General features: G+C 40.8%; 2 protein-coding genes across 6 annotated transcripts in view; one reads left to right on the top strand and one right to left on the bottom strand.

Annotated features, from left to right (window-relative positions):
• The first annotated feature begins 287 nt into the window (after positions 1–287).
• On the top strand, positions 288–11,856 carry AHSA2 (Putative activator of 90 kDa heat shock protein ATPase homolog 2). Its single transcript, XM_075444567.1, is given in 12 exon segments — positions 288–395; positions 547–598; positions 831–1,206; positions 1,395–1,536; positions 1,538–1,577; positions 5,779–5,864; positions 6,459–6,573; positions 7,175–7,263; positions 7,629–7,751; positions 8,892–8,993; positions 10,256–10,307; positions 10,557–11,856. Coding segments are annotated over 12 exon segments (1,461 nt in total). The 3' UTR covers positions 10,733–11,856.
• A 1,727-nt stretch (positions 11,857–13,583) lies between these two features.
• USP34 (ubiquitin specific peptidase 34) overlaps positions 13,584–19,990 on the bottom strand; it is a 147,518-nt gene continuing 141,111 nt past the window's right edge. For all 5 annotated transcript variants that reach the window (XM_075413537.1, XM_075413541.1, XM_075413540.1 and 2 more), the window contains 5 exons: positions 19,446–19,525; positions 18,551–18,691; positions 18,283–18,429; positions 17,496–17,655; positions 13,584–17,181 (listed from right to left, as the gene is read on the bottom strand). In XM_075413537.1, the coding sequence (XP_075269652.1) occupies positions 16,571–17,181; positions 17,496–17,655; positions 18,283–18,429; positions 18,551–18,691; positions 19,446–19,525 (1,139 nt within the window). In that variant the 3' untranslated portion in view covers positions 13,584–16,570. The remainder of the gene's footprint in view (positions 17,182–17,495; positions 17,656–18,282; positions 18,430–18,550; positions 18,692–19,445; positions 19,526–19,990) is intronic.

Below are 19,990 nucleotides of genomic sequence, written 5' to 3'. Positions count from 1 at the left end.
GGAGAAGGACTTTGTGATGCGGAAACGATGATTCCCTTCCATCTTTTACAGAATGTGTGCAGTTCTTGTGTGCTACTCCTAAAACTTGCAGGGTTAAAAACAATGCCTTCTTTGTAAGCTTCAGAGACAGAATACATATAAAAGTTATACGATTTCTGCTGCTTATAATTTGTCCACACTCTACCATTTGTAGCTTTCCACCTCATCTGTGTTATGTTTTCTTGCACTATTGGTCTCCAACAGATAAAGATCAAGGGTCAGCTCTTTCCTTAACACCTGATGACACCATGCACGCCCCTGAAAAAGAACTGAAAGGAGTAAAATTTTCAGAAGTTGCAATATTTGCAATTCTTTTGGATGCAGAGCCTGACAATGATGAGCCCAACAATAATGATGTATTTTCTCATCAATAAGAATGCTTGATGAAAAAATCTTTTAGGATAACCCCGATGACACTCATGGGAACACTACAGAATTAAATGAGCAATAAGTACGGGGATGCTATCCAGATTTTAATTCCTGCTACTCCTTCATTTGTCCTGTAAGAGATGGACAAGAGAGAAAATAAGCAATAGGGTCGAAGGGCTGCAGAACGGTTGTAACGCAAGCTTGCTTTCCCAGATGCAGTGCTGTTTTACAGTGTAATTACTTTCTTATGTATAAAATGGCAAGGCAATAAAACCGATTCCAAACGTCATGCTTTGTCATTCTTTTAGATGAAGTGTTTCTCAGACATCAGCTTCCTGTTCTCTCGCACGAAACTCACCGTCGCGTTTTTGAAAACGAGTGGCTTCCCTCTTCCTCGTGACGCGTGCCTTTCCTCCCAGCAGCGTGCAGCCCGGCAGCCCCCCGCAGGGAGACGGGCGGTGCCGAGGCGGCGGTTCCTACGCCCGCAGCAGCGACGGGAAGACTCGGCCAGCGGCCCGCAAGCAAGGGGGAGAAGGGAAGGGGGGGGAGGGGTGTGGCCGGCGGCTGCCTCCGGCCCTGCCGCCGAGGCGCGGGGTGCGGCAGGGCGGCGCGCCTTCGCCTTCCTCCTCCTGCGGCGAGGAGCGGGCAAGGGGAAGTTTCAGACACCTTCCGGCCGGGTCGCCGGCGGGCGCGGCGGCGGCGGGGCCGGGGTAGCGCCGTGGCCAAGTGGGGAGAGGGGGACCCGCGCTGGATCGTGGAGGAGCGTGCGGACGCCACTAATGTCAACAACTGGGACTGGTGAGGGGCGGCGCACGTTGCGGCCGTTGTTGGGGAGCGCGCGCGGGTTCCCCTGAGGCGGGGGGAAGAGAAGGGGCGGCCGCCTATGTGTGCGTGTGCCCGTCTGTCTGTGTGTCTGTGCCTACGTCGAGGGAGGACGGCTGGACGCCGTGGCGGCCGGCGCTTAACGGCCCCGCTTCCCGGCCCAGGACGGAGCGGGACACGACGAGCTGGTCGAGGAGCAAGCTGAAGGAGGTGCTGGTGGTAGAGGGCGAGGCCGGGCGCTGTGAGATCAGCGACCTGAAGCATGTGGAAGGCGAAGCGTCCTGCAACAGCCGCAAAGGGAAACTCAATCTTCTTCTACGAGTGGAACCTGCACCTGGGCTGGAAAGGTACGGGGCGGGGGGCGCCTGCCTGCGGGGGCGGTCGGCGAGGCGCTGCCGGCGCTGCCGTGCCCCTGCTCACCGCAGCCGTTTGCCGCGGGCCTGGCGGTGCCGCCTCGGGTCGGGGACGCCGCCGGCAGCGAGGAGGCACCCGGCCTGCTGCGGGGGGAGGGACTGAGTCCCTCAGGGCGTGCTTAGCTTTTCCCGGGCGAGAGGAGCGCAGAGGCTGCAGGCCCTGCCGGTTTCCACCCGTCGCCCCAGCTTTCACAGGAAGGTGTGCGTTGATGCGGGTCGCCTTCGAGCTTAGCTTAAGCTGGCTCTGCCGATTTGCTCTGCGGGATCAAGAGTGATCGCTGTGGAAAGTAAAGTGTCTCGTTTGGGTTGGAAAAACAGGAATATGTTGGTGAACTGCAGTGACTCAAAATCGTAGGGAGATTGCAGGAGACACATCGGCCTGAAGTGTTATAAATGCTTATCTTTAACTCTTGAAACCCTAGCTTGTCTTCCCCACCTCCCACCCCCCCATTTTTTTTGTATCACACGCGTTTCTTAGATTTTTATAACAGCATATCAGTGCAGTATTACTCATCTTGCCTTGCAAGAAGTAAATACCTCTATTGTGCTGAGATGTGTATCGCTTACAACAGTCTGCTTGCATTGTTGCAGTTTCCCAGAGTGCACGAATTACAGCTGTGTGCTTAATCCATGTGGATAGCAGGAAACAGGAGAAGCTAAAAAGCGTGAAAAGTAGCTGGTTCCAAAAATTTAGTGTAGTTTACATTGAGGATAACGAATTACATGAGGAAAAAAATGTTTAGTGGGAATAAGGAAACTAGAAATAATTATGGATTATTTGGATAACAGGCCCACTCATTTTCGTTGTGTTGCATCTGCTCGCAACCCCAGCTCCTGGAGCTTCATCGCCTGCTGTGCTTGTCCCGTGGCAGCTCCGTATTTGTAGAGCGACCTGATACCATATCTTTTGGTAGCATCAAGGAATTCTTTACTAGATGCCTAAAAACTTGATGGCAAATTGTGGATCATCTCTTGCACTGGAGTAAGAAGCAGGAAGAGCTGATACAAAATGCCTGCATGGGCAATTGTACATGGCTATTGTAATGCCAAATGACAGGTTGGTCCTCTCCAAAACACTGTACTTGTTTCTCAGGCCTGAGTTGTTACTACAGGATATAGGAATACCAAGGTCCATACTTAATTTTCTCCTTTTAATCCCTTTGCCCCAAAACAAGACTGTAGTCTCTGGATCAGCGTTCCAGGTAGTGCTGTGGGCTGCTCCAGCAGGCTGTGTTTTGCACTTGTTTTTGTGATGCCCTGTGCGGTGCAGTTCTTTGTGACTGTTTTTCCTGGTTTGGCGGACTGCAACTTTAACGTTTATTTCAATGCTGAGACCGGTGCTCCTATTTGAACAGATTTGGAGTGGAGGTGTGCTCCCACAATAATAATAGGGCACTTACTTATTTTGGTTCACATTGATAGTTAACTATGTTTTAAATGTTAAAGGTGTGTTATAAACTAAGAACATACTTATAACTGTGATCTAAATGTTAACAGAGAGGAAGGCAAACATACTGTGTGGTGCAGTTTAAATAGTTGTTGGGGGCTTTTTAGATAAGCTAAAATAATCTAAGTTTTAAATATTTATTGGGGTTTTTTTTGTTTATTTCAGTGTATAAGGTGTAGAAGTAGGCAGATACAGTATTTTGTTTGTATTGCTATACAGATTCTTTCTAAATTCTTATTCCTTTGCTAGGTCTTGATGCTTTTCAGTGTTTTACTATAGACAACTCTTAATTTGCATAGGTACTTTGCTCAGTTCAGTGTTGCACTGAGTGGATAATGTCTTTGAGAGCTTAAAGGAGTTTGCTACTACACAGTGAAACTCTGAAACAGCTGGGGCTAATGATTTTTTTCCTGATTTGATAGCCATCATGTCATGTTAGCTAAACACGCTAATTGTGGTGATTATTTCCTTCTACAAGTCTTCTGGGATAACTAGTAATTTAAGTGTGATTAAAATCTGGATACATAAGAACAAGATGATATAAATCCTGAAGTTTGCAGGCGTTTTGAAAAGTCCAGTGTGGGAAAAACATTGCCCTTAGCAGCTTTGATTGCAAAGCAATAAGAAAGTGAGGAACTAAGGGTACTTAATGGCACTAAAATTGAGCAAAATGGCTGTTCTCTCTACTGTTTGTTTGAAGATGTAATGAGGATTTTAATGGATTATTCTACCTTGTGATGGAATCTTTATTTTAGGAGTTGTTAATAAAATTAGCTGGATGGATAGAAGTCAAATTTGTGTTTTACTCCAAAAAACTTCTTCCTGCACGCTTGCACTTCCATTTTGGGGAGAGTAGTTGAGAATAAGATTTGCTTTACTGTCTGCAAAGACAGCATTGCATGGTTTTGCTTGTACTAATCCTGGAGCTGGAAGAAAGCACCAAAGAGGAAAATTGAGATGGCTGCATGTGTGGGGCCCAGAAGTGTTCTAACAGTATAATTAAATAGTTCACATGGCTTTGTACCTGAGCTAACAGGTTCTCGCGGAAGACTGAGAAGCCCAGGAGAGGTCTACTTTAGCCTTTTGCTGTGCGGACATGGTTGTCTGCTTCTGGAGTAACAGGCTTTGCAAATTGTGCTAGGCTTCATTGATGTAGCTCCTGGCTAGGAAAGGATCTTTTACATCGTATGGCACTTTGTGTTACTAACCATCATTTGATCTTTTTTTTGCTAAGAAATGTCTGAGCATTTGTTTGTGTACTTTACTGCGATCTTGACTGGTGGCAGGTTAGGTTGTATCTGTGCATAGTGCCCCCCTATAGTGTGGTGGTCATTTCAGGGTAGTAATTAAAAGTAATGAAGGGAGAGGGATGTTAAGTAGTAGCTGGATCTAGCTAGCTATTTTGAAGGTGAGAGAATCCAGAGAAATATTACATCTGCCTTCATGACAATTCCCCTTCTGCAGTCATGTTTAACACTGGGTTGGTTGTGTTTTAGAGTTTTGCTGATAGACTGATAAAGCCTGATGTTGGGCTGCGTATGTTTTGACAACTAGGAGATAACTGGGTTTGGGGCAGAAATGCATGTTTCTTCTATTGCTTGCTAAGATTTTAACATGATCTAAGTAGTGAATAAATTTAATTAACAATGCTTTTTCAAGGCAAGGGGAAAGAGTCTTCAGTGGAAAGAAAAAAAGTGTCAGACCTTAAATTCAATCTTTTTACAGTAAGGACTGAGGCAAAGAAGTACAGTACAGGGTTCATATCCCAGACCATGTTCATAGAGCTGTGTCAGTAAGTGATGGCAGGCCTTTGCCCACAAAGATCACAGAATCGTAAGGGTTCTCTGGGCATCATCTAGTCCAGCCCCCCTGCCAAAGCAGGCTGCACAGGACCTCGTCCAGGCCGGTTTTGAATATCTCCAGAGGAGACTCCACAACCCCTCTGGGCAGCCTGTTCCAGTGCTCCGTCACACTCCCTTGTGTTCAGATGGAACTTCCTATGCTTCAATTTGTGCCTGTTGCCCCTTGTCCTGTCGCTGGGCACCACTTTCTGACATGTACAGTGATTACTGGCAGTTCGTATAAAGCTACTAAGAGTAGGAACAATTGTTCTAAAAAATCTGGAAGTGAAGTTTCATATTTGTAAAAAATTTCAATTGTATGCCAGTTCATTATACATACATTTGTTTTATCGTGACATACTTGTATGTTGGGAGCTTTTTAGACATTCAGGAAGGAATAGCTAGCATTCTAGAGGGCTTCTAAATAAAGGGCCGATGGATTTATGGGAAGAGGAGGGTTTTTTCCCCTTACCCCCTTTTAGATTCGTATTCTGTGTTGGTAGACATAAGTTGTTGTAAGTGGAGAGTGTTAGGCCAGCTGAAAATTTAAGGTGAGAGCGGTGGCAGAACAGTTGGCAAACTGTGCTGAGACAGACAGATGTACCTGTGTGCATGTACATACTTGAATGCATCTATACATGAAAATAAATACAGTTCTGAGAACTGTTTACTATGAAGGTACTGTGATGTGTTTGAGACCTTGGGTTGTTATTTAGTTCCTTTAAATTAGATTCTAGGCAGCTTGCTCCAAGTAACACTTTCATACAACTAATTTCCAAGATAAAACTCTTCCTACAGGGGAAATAGTTACTAATACTGCATTTAAGAATTCATTATGTTAATATAGGTAGAGTGAAAGAGTCTGGGGAGAAACATAAGGGATCTGTTGAAATTCCTAACCTGTCAGAAGAAAATGAGGTCAATGATACAGAAGTAGGTGTGAAATACTGATATGGCTATATAGATTCAGAATTCTTAAAGCATTAATCAATGTATAGGCATCATATTTTGTTTTATCCTGTCATTATGTGGGATAATTACACTTGGATAGTTTATTTCATGATTTCGGTTTTTATGCTTGGAATGATGACTTCTCTCTGTTTTCAAATATACCTACTAGGAATGTATACAATTTTCTTTGCTAATTATTGTTTGTGACAATATATTCACTACAAATTTGAGAACAACTCTGCTTGTCAGAGTCTTAAAAAACCCGAGCAAATGACCCCTCCAAAACCTAAGAACTTCGGGAATCTCCTTGTTGGTTGTGTAGCATTATTTGTACTGTGGCTTCCACAGATTCCTCAACCTCTGCTGTGTAGCAGGCAACTCTGTTTATGCTTGATGAACCTAAGCTACCATGCAGATGCGATACTACATTTACTTAAGTCAAAACCCAAGAGGACTTATTTTTAGGAAAGGTACTTGAAGTTGCAGCTGTCCTCTGAATGTAGTAAACAAAGCCAAAATACTTTACTAGGCTCATGTTTAGGCGTCTCTTAGATCTTGTGATTTTTCTGTTGCTAGATAAACGTTAGCAAAAGGAAAGGGGAAGGCGATGTTCTGAAGGAGCTTATGAGAACTGAAGGAACCATAAAAGTCAGAGCAGCTCTGAGAGATTACCTGAAAGCACTTAAAACAGGTAAATTAAACCAATATATTAGGTGTGTTTTTATGCAGTCTTCTTTCTTGAATAGATTGGTAATATACTGACAAGGCATTGGGTTTGTATTGGTTTTTAATTGTCACCAGCTGAGATGAAATTAGTCCCACCAGCCAGAATCTTTATTGCTATCAAATGTGGCAGCATCCAGCAGTTCCTGTAGTGACACATGCTGCATCGTGTTACACATAGTGGCCACAGAGATTGCTGTCAGACCTACAGTCTGACTGGTTGGCTAGCAAAGTGGCGCCCAGCTCTCAGCTTGTTGTTTCTCTGCTGTACTATTCAGAAGTTCATGGAGATGGTGTGTTCCTTAATGGGCAGATGGTACTAATTTTGGGTCGGGTAACTTTGAAAAAGCCTGTGTTTTTAATTGAAATTGCTGTTAGGCTCTGTTGCTGATAAAAATGTATGGGTAAGCTGGGGAAAGTGGATTGAGTCATATGTCCCATTCTGTGCTCCCATTCTATACAGTTTTACCAGTTCTGCAGTTTTGGGCAGCAGTCGTCATTACACGTGTAAACGTCAGGGTGGTTGTACGGCTCAGTTTCATACTGAAGAGTGCTTTTCTTTATTGCAGAGTTTACCTTGGGAATGCTTCTGCCAACAAAAGCTACTGCTGGTCAGGAGCTGGCTGCTGAGCAAAAACTAAGTGGAAACACCATGCAAGTATGCTGGCTTAAAGTGTTCTATGCATTTAATATTACCACACATGTAGCCCCTGCAGATTTTGCTGTGGTAACAGTTGCATACTCCTGTGATTACCTGCAAAAGTGAGAGCCTTTGGGGTGGAACTGCCTCCTCATTGCTGTGACAAAGGCCTGTAACACAGAAATGATGCATCAGATTTAATTTAGTGATTACATTAATAATAGATTTAGATTAATAATACTGTTAAATAAATATGGAGGTGGTATAATTGATGTATATTCACAGTATGTTTAAGAATGCACAGGTAACAACAATCCTCCGACTCCAGAACTTTTAAATGTTCGACCTTGTGCTCATTCACATGAATATTGTTTGCATTGCAGGATTCTGTTTCACCACAGTCTTTGGATATAGTTGGTGTAAAAATTCCAACAGTGAAGATACTTTTGAGAGAAATATTCAACTCTCCAGCAGACAAATTTTATAGCATCTTCACAACTAAGGAAGTAAGCGATACTTTCAGTAGGCAATATAACTTAATGAAGATGCTGTTATATCTGAATAGTTATGTAAGTAATAAATGTGTCACATTGGTAGCGGTCTTGCAGAAACTGAAGGATTAATGAGCTACCCTTTTCTTGTAACCTCACTGAGTATTTGTAATTGTCATAATTTGCTCTTCAAGTTTTGCTGAATAGCTTCACCTTTTAAGCTACTGAGGCATTTCAGTGATGAAAATGCAAAAGGACTGAGTCAGTTTGTCAGTTTGGTTCCGAGCAAGGAACAAAGGCTGGGTAGCTGACCTCAAGAACTTGACAACTTGGCAGTAAGATAGCAATCAACAAGCACTGGAAGATGGCAGTAGGAGCATTCCACTTTCAACTTTTTTAACGAGAGCTTATTAGGGTGACTTAGACCTTTATTTGCCAGTTGTTACCTTAATAGGTAGAAGAGCCAACTAAACAAAGTGAAGTTGCATCTTTATGTAGTTTGTGTGCAGCTCAGTCATGCTCTCTGCTAGTTAGAAAAAGTTTTGCTTTTTTTTATGCAAGAACCTGACATTCAGGAGCCTGAAGTGCTCAGTAATAGTACTGTTGTTATCCACAGCTTACATTAACGGTTGGATGTGATGATATTGTTGCTTACAGGGTATGAAATATAAAATCACTTAATTTTTGGTTTGTGTCCTTCAAAAGAGCCTGGGCTGGTATCGGAGAAATTGAAATTACAATCCCAATGCTACCCATGGAAAAAATAATGGCACTGAGCAGCAATTCTGCACCTTCCTAGAGCTGCTGCTCTGTCTCCCTCATTTCCAAATCTACCAACAGTCAGTCACGTGTATGTATGTACGTGCTTTGTCTGTGCCTCTTGCAGGTGGCTACAGTCTTTACTGGTCTTTGCATTTACCACCACAGGTTTGTCAGCATTTACATTCTCTTTCTGTGCCCTCGCTGGCCCCTGCTACTACCACCAATCTCAGTGGAGTGCTGCATAAAATGAAAAGCCTGATTAGTGCTTGAAGAGTTTTACATATACTACAGTTTCGTTAATTTCTTCAGCAAAACTCCATTCTCTCATGTGGTGCATTATGTGTCAGTACAGATTCGTAGTTAGCTGTCTTGTGCTGTATTCTTTTTTGCTAGTTGGTGCAGAAGTTTTCTAAATATCCCGCTGTGATTGAAGCAGAGAAAGGAGGCAAACTTCAGATGTTTGATGGTTGCGTCAGCGGGGAATACGAAGAACTGGTAAAAAGCTCCCACTTTGCACTTTAAAAATGGGGGGGGCGGGGCGAGGGTAGTGTCAGCTGATTCTCCAAGCTAAAAAGTAGGGTAAGTTTCTGACATTTCAGCTTTGCTAATGCATATTCAGTTCGCTATTACAAAGCCCCAAAATTGCTATTATGTTGTGTGATTTTTCTTCCCCATCAAAAGAGCAGGCACTGACTACACCTGATGACCTGCACTGGGGGAAAACACTCTCGGCACCATCCTTTTTTACTAGGAGGAGTGAGAAAGCAGGTTTCAGGTTTATCTCCCAAATCCATATCACGTCTTGTAAACAGAGAAATGATCTCTCTTGTATTCAGGGCAAATGTGACACTCTCCTTGACCAAATGCTTTTGCAAATAAAGGGGAAAAATTGATAATTAGAGCTCAGCTGCATTTTTGAAAGCTCTGAAAAGTCATTTTCACAGTTGCTAAGCTTAGATGTCCATCCAGATGATGGGCAGTAAGTATTACTGACAATTGGACAAGTCTTAAAAAAGCAAAGCCTTGGAAAATTGCATTCTCAGTTCAAGCTAGCAAAATTGATTGTTGACTCCGGAAAGGGTTCAGTCTGGAAACATACGTGCTGCAGAACTGTTACACCAGAGATTGCCTTTAGTGGTTACATCCCATTATGGAAGCTGAGGGAAGTCAGTTACAATCATCAACCTTTGCAGTTAGATACGGAACTATTTAGATGAAACAGTCAAAATATTAACTTAATGGCTTAGTGAAAGCAATAAGCCTGATGTAGACTAAAGTCTTCAGCTGACAATGCATACGCTTATGCTGAAGCAGTACCTCTCCTTCTTACATGCACTGAGGGCAGGCTGTGAATCATTTCTATGTAGTACTGCCGAACTTATGCATTCAAGCAGGCTGGATTGCTTAAGAAAAATTCATGGGCATATTCCGTGACATGCTTAAAAATTTCAGAGGTGAAAACATGACTCTTACACCCCTTTCAAGGTCTGCAAGAAAACTAATGTTTTATGTTTAGTAACTTAATCAGCCTGACCTTTTCCCATAGAGAAAACAAAACAGTGGAATGTAGCAAGCTGAGAGCTTGATGAAAACAGGTTATTAAAAGAACCCCAATCTTTGTATTGTTTACACGCATGTCTCTACTATTGCATAAGATAATGTTCCTCTCCTTATTTTTCAGGGGAGAATTACCATCGAGTAGTCATAATGTGAACTATCCCCATGCTAATGGGGAGAACCTTCTTATCTTCTTACAGGTCCCAAGCCAAAGAATTGTCCTGAAGTGGAGGTGTAGAAACTGGCCTTATGGTGAGTCTTTTCGAGGACCCGTAATAAAGGCTACACTTTACAGGGAGAAGGAGCAAATGTGACAGCTGACAGCCTTGCTAACTGGAAGCTCACTTAGTCTGCATTCTTTGGAGAATAGCCTGATGTCCATAGCAGTTGTTAGCTGTGAGAAGAGGCTTTACTCAGACACAGACAAAAGCAGAAATTAGCAACAACAGATGTAACCCTTTAAAAAGGACTTTACTGAAATGTCATATTTGCTTCCTTCAGAACATTATGCAACAGTTGCCTTGAATTTCAAGGACATGGCTCCTCAAACAGAACTGCAGTTAGAGTGCAACGGAGTTCCTGTCTCCAGTGAAGACAGTACAAGACAATGTTGGAAGAAGCAGTATTTTGAAGGAATACATATTTTACTGCAGCAGTCCAAAGACAACGTGGAATGATAACAGTACTGTAGTTTTGTTAGGGCATTACTTTTTATACTCTGTTAACATTTGGTTTTATAGAAAAAACTAATTTATTTGTGGGAAGAATAAAGACCCACTTCTGTGATACTGTATATAATTTAAGCATTATTTATGGATTTTTAGTGAATGAGGTGGTAAGTCAGACTACGTATATAAACAGCTTTATGTGGGGAGACTGATCTCTGTTCTGCTTGCCTGCAACTTCAGAGAGTAATTATCATTCAGCTGCAGTAAAGTACTATCATCATAGGCAGGTAAGCTACATGAATCAATAGGAAGCATTTGCAGTTCTTCAGTATTCACTGTATCGATTGGCAAAACTAAATGCCTCTAGGAGATGGGATTCCTGTCAGAGCTGAACTGAAAGAGAACTGCCAATACATTAGATCTTTCAAGAAATGTGGGGGATATAGTTTACAGCCTCTTTAAATACTTCTTGAGACTGTTTTAAACTGCAGACTGAATTTTTTTTTAACTATGTAGGTGGTTTTAGGGAAAGGTAGTTAACAATGTCAGGTAATGCTGGCTAGTGTGATGGTTACCACTATTAAGTCTGCATGCACTGCACTCCCTTACTTGACCTCAGTGTGAAATTTATTTTGGAAGAAACAAACAGTAATAATGCTTTCCTTTTGCAGTTCTGTAGACGTTTCACTTTAATTTGAGCTACAGAATTGCAGAGGGCCATAAATCATTTAAGACAGCAACTTAGAGAAATTTGACAGGAGCGTAGTTGGGCTATTGAAAGTAAAGAATTGTAACTCTTAATTAAATCACATTGAGGTTAGCAAGTATAACTTAATTCTCAGAAGCTTTATAAAAAGTGTATGAATTAAGTAGGCAATTTGAAACAAATTGACCAAAAAAGGGCACACTGCCTTTGGAAAATGTAGTTGGCTCAATAAAATAAGTGATTTTATATGCAGTTTATTTTCTCCATTAACTGATAACTGCCAGACTAAATGAGTCTGTATAGAAGCTAAGTTCTACATATTTTATTTTTACAGGATGCCAACACATGACAGCCTTACCACACGTAAACTTATATCATGCAGAGGACAAAGATGTACTGCTCTCTTCTACAGGAGAGGTTTTGCCTGAAAAGTTGGCAGTCAGTTACCACTTTGAACTTAGGTGAGGTTTGTCATAGTAACAAGAACCTCACTGTGAGACACACACAGACTGGTTACCAAGCATTGTATTGCCTGTGTTTTAGGTGTCCAGGTAGAGGGTGGAGAGCAGCCCCTTGAGAAATGTCATGTTTTAGCACCTTCTTCGGAATGCTCAAAATATAGTTACCTTTTTCAATGAGTATTCAAGGACAAAGAGCCTAACGTTTTGAATACAAACATGATTTTCGGGTAGAGTACTGGTTGACAAAGGGGCAACCTTCATATAAAAATAGAAAATCTAGGTTTAAGACAGAGATCAGGCTAAGCAGTTTTGTGTGTAGACAATCCAAGAAACTTTTGTGACAATTCAGTATCTGAGAGTAGGCTGTTCCATCTAATTACAAGTTTCTTCAAACAGTGTATCCTGCAGCCCTAGTACTTCTCTGGGAAGTGTGCCACATCAGTTTTCCTTACTGACTAAAAATGCCTTCCACCTTAGGGTCCCAAGTGCCCACAATTTCTGTAGTTTGCTAGTCTGAATTTTTTTGTTTTCTTCCACTAGCAGAAGTAATCAGCTGGATCAATTGCCAATCATCAGTATTAAGAGTATTAAAAAATAAGTGACTTACTTGTGTTTCCAGTGTTGCACCACTCACTTCCAGGCATGGGACAGCCAAAAGCCCCAGAAAACTCTCTGCAACCACTGCTGTGAGGTCCAGCACTGTGTGAGGAGGAACAGCCCCAGCCAGCCCGCATTTCCCCTTTAGGGAAAGAGTAGTGAACTGATAGTGACCTGTCTTCTTTAGTGTGCTGCTTGTTCTCTCATGCCTGCATAGCTGTAAATTTGGTAATATGTACAAGATTTCTTAAGTTAAAAACATGAAGTACCTACCTTTTCATCCTGCTTGTAGGCCAGGCTAGCGCAAGAAATGGGCAGTCAGCTTTCACACCCACAAACCGCCTGCCTGACTGTCCTTACAGGCAAAAAAACAAACAGCACATTTTTTCTTTTTGCTTCACCAGGATTCCTGCACTCTTCCCATCTTCACTGTATGTACTGGAACTTAGCTGACATTAGTATCGTGTTGCCGACCTGAAAGTTCATTTTCTCCACACTTTGGAATTGAGAAAAATGAAAGAGAATTTCATTTTACTTGTAGCAGGTAGGCTTCAGGAGAATTTCTAGCACTATCAGCCAGCCATAGCATAAAGGGGGCAATTATCATCTTGGAGAGGCAAAACAGTTTATTCTCGAGCGCTGAAATTCCTCATAAGACTGTCCAACAGTTTAATAAAACCAAAGAACATTAAACCACTTGTTATCCTCAGCCCTTGAGCTAGATGGAGCAGAGTTCAGAACTACGTATCATTTAGTAACAGTATGATGATAATGATGCCGTATCATACATAAATCATACAGTATCACATATAATGAAAAGATAGTATCACAAATGTAGTTTGTTTTCTAAATAAGTCCCCGTGAAGAGCTCCCTATCCTAAAATTTTCCCAGTATAACAAAATAGCAGGAGTGGAGACACATGTAGAAAGTTTGTGGGAAATACGTTCAGATGTATTGGAATTTGTGTGTTTTAAGGAGACTAATGAGCACAGACAACATTCCAGGGAGAGCAAGCAGTATGAAAGAAGCGCCACAGCAGAAACAGAAAGTGCAGTTTTGTTTGTGATGCAGCACTTTCACTACAGCAGATGGTCTTAACAGCTTGAGTCCAAGAGGTGGAGGCTGACTGTTAGGGACTATGCACAGTGAGGACAGTGGAAGGAGTAAGTATTTTAAAAGCTTAATTTTGAAGGGGTTAAATGGGAGGTGAGACTTCCAGGAGGAAATACATAACAAATGAGAGGTGGGATGAGCCACTGAAGAGAATAAAAGCTTTAAGAGACTGAGGAAGCCAGTTAAAGGTTGGGTTTTCAAAGACAGGGATAAAAAATGCATTCTTGAAGGCAAAGAAATACAAAGCAGAAAACTGATTTAAACTAAAAGAAGGGCAATGCTGTGGAAGAAATCATGACTTGCAGAACATGTAAAATGAAGGACACAGAGGAAGATAAAGAGGGGCAAACAAAGATATGGAAGAGGAGACAAGTTTGTGCAGGTACTGCTTGATTTTGTTTAAAAAAACATACTGGGAAAAAACGCCCACTAAAAATTGCAAGAAAACTTATGGGGGAAATTGGAAGGTAATGGAAGAGCAGTAGGAATAATTATACTTCTGGTAATTTTGACACTTTTTGAGCAAAATAATAAAAAAAGCTAGTATTGTCACTTTAAAACTACAGGATAATAATTTATTAAAGCTAACCATCATGTTTTTTAATATCTTGTCAAACTTCATCTAGCTTTTTGAAGAGGTTGCAAAAGGAACTGCTGGCCTAACATAGCTTATATGTACAATGCGTGTCTTACTATGTTAAGGTACTTTGCTTAGAGAGGCACCAAAACCCAACATATCGCATCACTGAAATGTCATCTGAAACTAACTTCTTTGTTAATGGAAAACTGTTATCAAATAAATGGACTGCTCGTGGGATTCTGAATGGCCAGTTACATATTTGTGAGAAAATAATTGACAGTAAAATACAAAATTACAACTAATAGCATTTGCAAATCACGTATACAGGTCTGTAGGGGAAAACATCCTAAAAGTAACTTAAAGGGCGTGGTCAATAGTCAGTGACCAGCTGAACACAGAAGAGGAAGAAAAGTGTATTACTTGTGTATCATTTATGAAATAATTATTAAATACTGTTTATACTTGGTATACACTTCAAAAAAGGGGGTTTGAAATAATGAGAGAAAAACATTACAACAGACAGATTCCCACTCTTCAGTAACAGAATTACTGTTTGATCTCATCCTGTATGGGAAGCTGAAGCAAACAAAGTGCAATAGCTGAAAGGTGAAGTCAGACAACATACCAAAAATCAGATGCACACTTTTAGTACGAGTCATTAATTGAGACTACTCACCAAAGGGTTATAATGGCTGCTTCATCACTTGATTTTTAGATCAATAGGCGAGTATCTTCCTAAAGACGTCTTAACCCAACCATTAACAGGCGTGCTAGAAGACTTGATAGATGAATTTTGATACTCATTATGTAGAAGCTGTTGATGATTTTTCTGAAGTTACTATCTATGGAGAATTTGATCAGAAAGGGTAATGAAATTATTCCTAAAGAGAGTGAAAAAAATAATTACTTCATGTCTGAATAACAGGGAGACCAACTTGAGCACTGACCAGTATCAATACAGTATCTGTAAATGCAGCAATAAAAGTACTCATAAAGGGGAACGTAAAGTCTAAAGACACAAATGATTAATTACAGAAAGTTAAAAAAAATGAGCAGATTCAGAGCAAGAGGAGTCACAAAAGCATCACATAATAGAATCATGGAGAAGCAAATGATGCTGAATTACATTAAATGGTAGACAGAATGAAGGAATTTGGAAGAAGAAGGACCGAGTAGATGTGTTACAAAGACAGCAGAAAAACAACTGAGCTAAGCAACTAGAAAATGAAGCTGAAAATGTAGTTTAATCAGATATTAAAACCAGTATCATTGACAGTCTGAAAGATCACATAGGAAATGTAAATTGCTCAGAAATAACAGGAGGAAATGTGACGGGGAAAGATGATAAAGTCATTCCATGCATTTTGGGGGGATGAAGTTGTCAAGAAAGCAAGGGAGTGCAGCCAGATGGAGTGGGCCCCAGGGGCAGCAGGGGTAGAGCAAGAAAAGGAAGTCTGCAAATGGTGAAGGAGAAAAATATGACCAGCACAGATTAAAATTAGGGAAATAAAAAGTTCTGGCTTCTGACACCACTAAGTTGTACCATAGTGGGGAAAAAAGTAAACAACCACCAATCCCTCTTAACTGTGAGACTGAACATTGATGCCAAGTAAACAAGAAAAAGACTAAGATTTACGTCAGTTACATATCATTTCTCTCTGCAGTTGTTTCATTTTTGAAGTTGCCTTTGATGAGGAATCTAAAGACTGAAGCAACATAGCATAAACAAATGAAAAGTCATCGCAGTCAGTTTAATGAAGTGCACAGAATAGCAATCGTCAATAAAAATAAAACAACTAATTTTACATCAAGTGTGCTTTATTTCCTCCACAGGTATTCTGTTAAATAAAGCACCATATATATACTGCCAGGCCACAGCTAAAGAGGATTCTTTACAGAATCAAATTTCTTGTGGTTGTTTAGTATACAAGTAAACTTAATTTTGATAATAAGAACCACAGCGATCTGAGGCACTCTGCCTCTATTATAAGGTACAAAACTGGCACAGAGGACACCATATTATACACAGTAAAAATGCCGTAAGTTTAAATTACATCATACAGGGCAAGGAAGCCCTGTTCTCCCAGACAGCCATATTAAATGAAAGCCACTACAGTGAACTCTTAATTACATAAAACGTATCCATTATCTGATTGCCCTTTAGGAAAGTGTATGGTAGATGCAAAAAACAAAACAAAACAAACAAAAGAACCCACCACCCCTGGAGTTCTGCCTGACCAAGAATTAAGCATATAAATCTATCTCGCCATTCAAGCAGAAAGCACTGGACAAACTGAAGCACAAAATAGAAATTAGCAAAACTTATACAAACAGCATTTTTGGGGACGAAAAATAAAAAAGGCTTAAAAGCAACATGCTCCATCTAATGTCAAGAAGCAGCTTGGTTTCCTTTTCCTGATATCCTTGTGACCACATGAATCGTAGACTCAATGGTCCTACACAGGATGTCTAAAACGTCATTCTGCTGCATATGACTAAGAAGTCCTCTGGAATGGCCACAACTGATTGATAAACTAGTTTCAGGATCTTGGGATGGTAAGGCTTGACCATCACAGCTCCTCAAATCTGTGAGGTCAGATAAAACTGCTGAAACTGACGTGGAAGGAAACTCTGAGTCCTCCTCAGCTCCAGTGGAATCCTTGGAAGTCTGAAGGTCTTTGAATTCTTTGCATTCTTCAAATTTACTGTTTCCTGACTGCTCTTCCATGTGCTGTGACCGTGTCACTATCATTAGGTCTTCCGAAAATGAAGAAGGAACTTCCATTCTGTACTCTTTGATAGAACTGTTCTCGGGGGAAGGAAGATCTTGCTCAGTGCCTGGATCAATGATCGAAGAGTCCCGTGTCTCGTTATCTGAAGTGCTTGTTGGGGTCAACGCCTCCTGGGGTTCAGTTTTTATATCACTGATACAGCTGTCCACAGTGTGCTCCTCATCACTGCTGACCCGTCTTCTCTTCACAGGAGTGGCTCCTTCGTCATCTGTAAGGAAAAGGAAAACTTGCTTAGGGAAAACTCATTGTTTTCATGCCATACATCCAAGTGACAGGCCTTTCACATTTTTATATTTTTCCATATTAAACACAGTACTTTAATAAATGTTTATTTCCTTACAGAAAATTCATGTAATTGCCTAGACTTTTAGCTCCATAATAAAATGTAGTGTTGGGGATTGGAGCCAAGAAATGGCCCACCCTGCAGTGGTAAGAAAACAATGCATTACATTAATTTTGTAAAAGTTTATAAAACTTTAGAAGTTTAGAATTGTTAGAGTGACGTGATTATAGAAGGCAAACCTTTAGTTTTTCTTTCTTTGGCTTCTTGCTCTTGCAATGAGTTCCTCTGTTGTTGACAAGCTCTACATTTGTTTAAAAGCTCTTGTAAAGTTGGAATCAGGGCTGAATTGAGCTGTTTGGGAGTGTGCACTGAAAGCAGCAAGGCAAGTGCTCGGAGGTCCTGAAAAAACAGAAGTAAGCAAACTCAAGTGGCCTTATTTCAAACTCATATTTGATTAATCCTACACACTGACAGGTCTGTGCAATAAGGCAGAGACTTCAACACATTCTGAACATCCAAAAGATCAAATTCTAAGTATACTTACACTACTGAAATTTCCCACTCACTACTAATATGCTGATCTTAACATAGTTCTGTCCTAAGCAGATGACAGTACTGTGCTGCTCAGTGTAAGACGAAATCTTCTGCTGGGTTAGAACATTTCTACAATGAACTCTACTGCAGTTTGCATTACTTCTTTTCCACGATCAGCTACCCTCCTCCCAGTCTTGTGGCCCCCACCATCAGCTTGGGAGACCCACGTATGTGCATGCTGAGATGAAATGGAGAATTCTAGATAGCTCAGATTGCTGCTCCATAAATTTATGACTGTCTTGTTGGTTAACATTTCCAGCCAGGCAACTAAGGTAGCCTCCCAAGCTCTCACCAGGAGTGCAGCTTACAAAGTTGAGCTAACAATGCCCACCACTTTAATCAGAACCTGGCACATAGCGCTGAGGAGTTTCCACAGAAAATAAGCTGCCTCCTAAATGATGTTGATATTTGAATGGCTTCAAGCAGACTCACCCCATTTAAAGTAGAGCTTGCTTTGGAAATTTCAACTCTCTGGTTGCTGAAGTCAGATTCTAGGCTTTGATATTGATTTATTAGATTTGTAATTAGAGTATTGATTAAGTTGGCACAGTTTGCTTCAGAAAACACCTGCCCTTGGACCTGTGAAAAGAATGTGGTTTTTTTTTAAACCACAAAAAAATAGAACTGTTAAAACAGTATCCTAAACTGAAAGAACATATGACTGCATTTCTTGAAATAGAAATTGCCAAAGACCATCTACCTTTAGAAGAAAATGGGTCAAAAAGTTGTACACAATGTTGTTGTTCAGAAAAGTCCTTTCATCCATCAAAATACATTTTATATATTCTGCAAAAACTGGATCTTCGCAGAGAAGCTTTACACAGTTCTTTGATGTTGCAGACTGGTGAAGAGAGAGAGAAGACTGCAAAGTCATCACTGGAAGTGTGGCACTGCAGTAGCACTGTCTGCAATGCTTGTCTCAGCTGGAGACCTCTAACCAGGCCCACTGATGTTCGTAATTCATACTGGACCATTCTTACTGATAAAAAGATTTCAAGTTTATCAGCTATCAGTAAATTGTACAAATTAATTATTGTCAATTATCATTGCACATTTTATGAATTTATTCCGTAGGAATGCCAGTTTATCACAATCAGTATGTATGTGAAGGGCTGGTGCCTCCTAACCTGTGAGCCAACTACAGGGTCCTCCTGCAGAGATGCCAAGGTTACTGCTTGCAGTGGACACATGACGATAGCCTGACTTAGAGACCTACCAATTTTTAATTCATCATATCAGTGTTTATGATACATAAAAAGCTGGGAATTCACAGGGCAGGATGAAGTAATTTTTGGACACCACACAGACTACCATCCTGCCAATACTATGTACTGTGTGAAGTTGCTGCCTAAGTTTTTGCAGGACCTGGGGCAGACTGGGATCAAATACAATTTGCTAGACTTTTATACTTAATTTAGCAGGTTTTATCAGATGACAGGCAACATAAGAAGAGGTATTTTCTATTCAAAATGCTAGTATTTTGAATGATTAAACCATACCCACTAGTTAAAATTTGTGGGTTAATCTCTGTTTCACATTCATTGTATTTTGCCTGTATTTCTGTTCCGTTAGTTCTCAAACCCACAGACTCTTACCTGAGTCTGACAAAGCTCAGTCCAAAGTTTGGGGAATAACGCAAGATGAAGTGGTAAACCTTCATATGCAACTAGGACACCTGAAATTTTATCAGAAAATAAGTTACTGTGTGAGAATTTTGTTGGAGATTCTCTCTTCCTGATAAAAGTAGTACCAAGGTGCGGTGCCATATTGTTTTTTAAGACCACATTCTAAGCATTTTTTATAATCAGAAAGACCTATCATCTGTGAAGTTTTAACAGCACATTTAATAAATACATGTATCCCTTCAGCATTTCTGTGAAACATAAAAGCTAAAGAGCTGACTTTAGTTCTGCGTTTGTAAGTAGGTTATTTTATTACCGTCTTACATTTTCAACTGATCAGCTACAGCACTTAAAGGTTTTAAATATCTTTTTTTAAAAACGGCATATAATTTTTAAAGGGTAATCTTCATTATTAACCCAAGCACCATTGTTACTTAGACCATGAAGGAGTTAAGGGATACAGTGAACAATAGCAAACCATGCACATTCCCAGTACACTTTATAACTAACACAATCTA

Source organism: Opisthocomus hoazin, chromosome 2 (genome assembly GCF_030867145.1).
Source record: "Opisthocomus hoazin isolate bOpiHoa1 chromosome 2, bOpiHoa1.hap1, whole genome shotgun sequence".
NCBI lineage: Eukaryota > Metazoa > Chordata > Aves > Opisthocomiformes > Opisthocomidae > Opisthocomus > Opisthocomus hoazin.
Note: the sequence above shows the minus strand (reverse complement) of the source record. Positions and strands in the feature narration are given on the sequence as shown.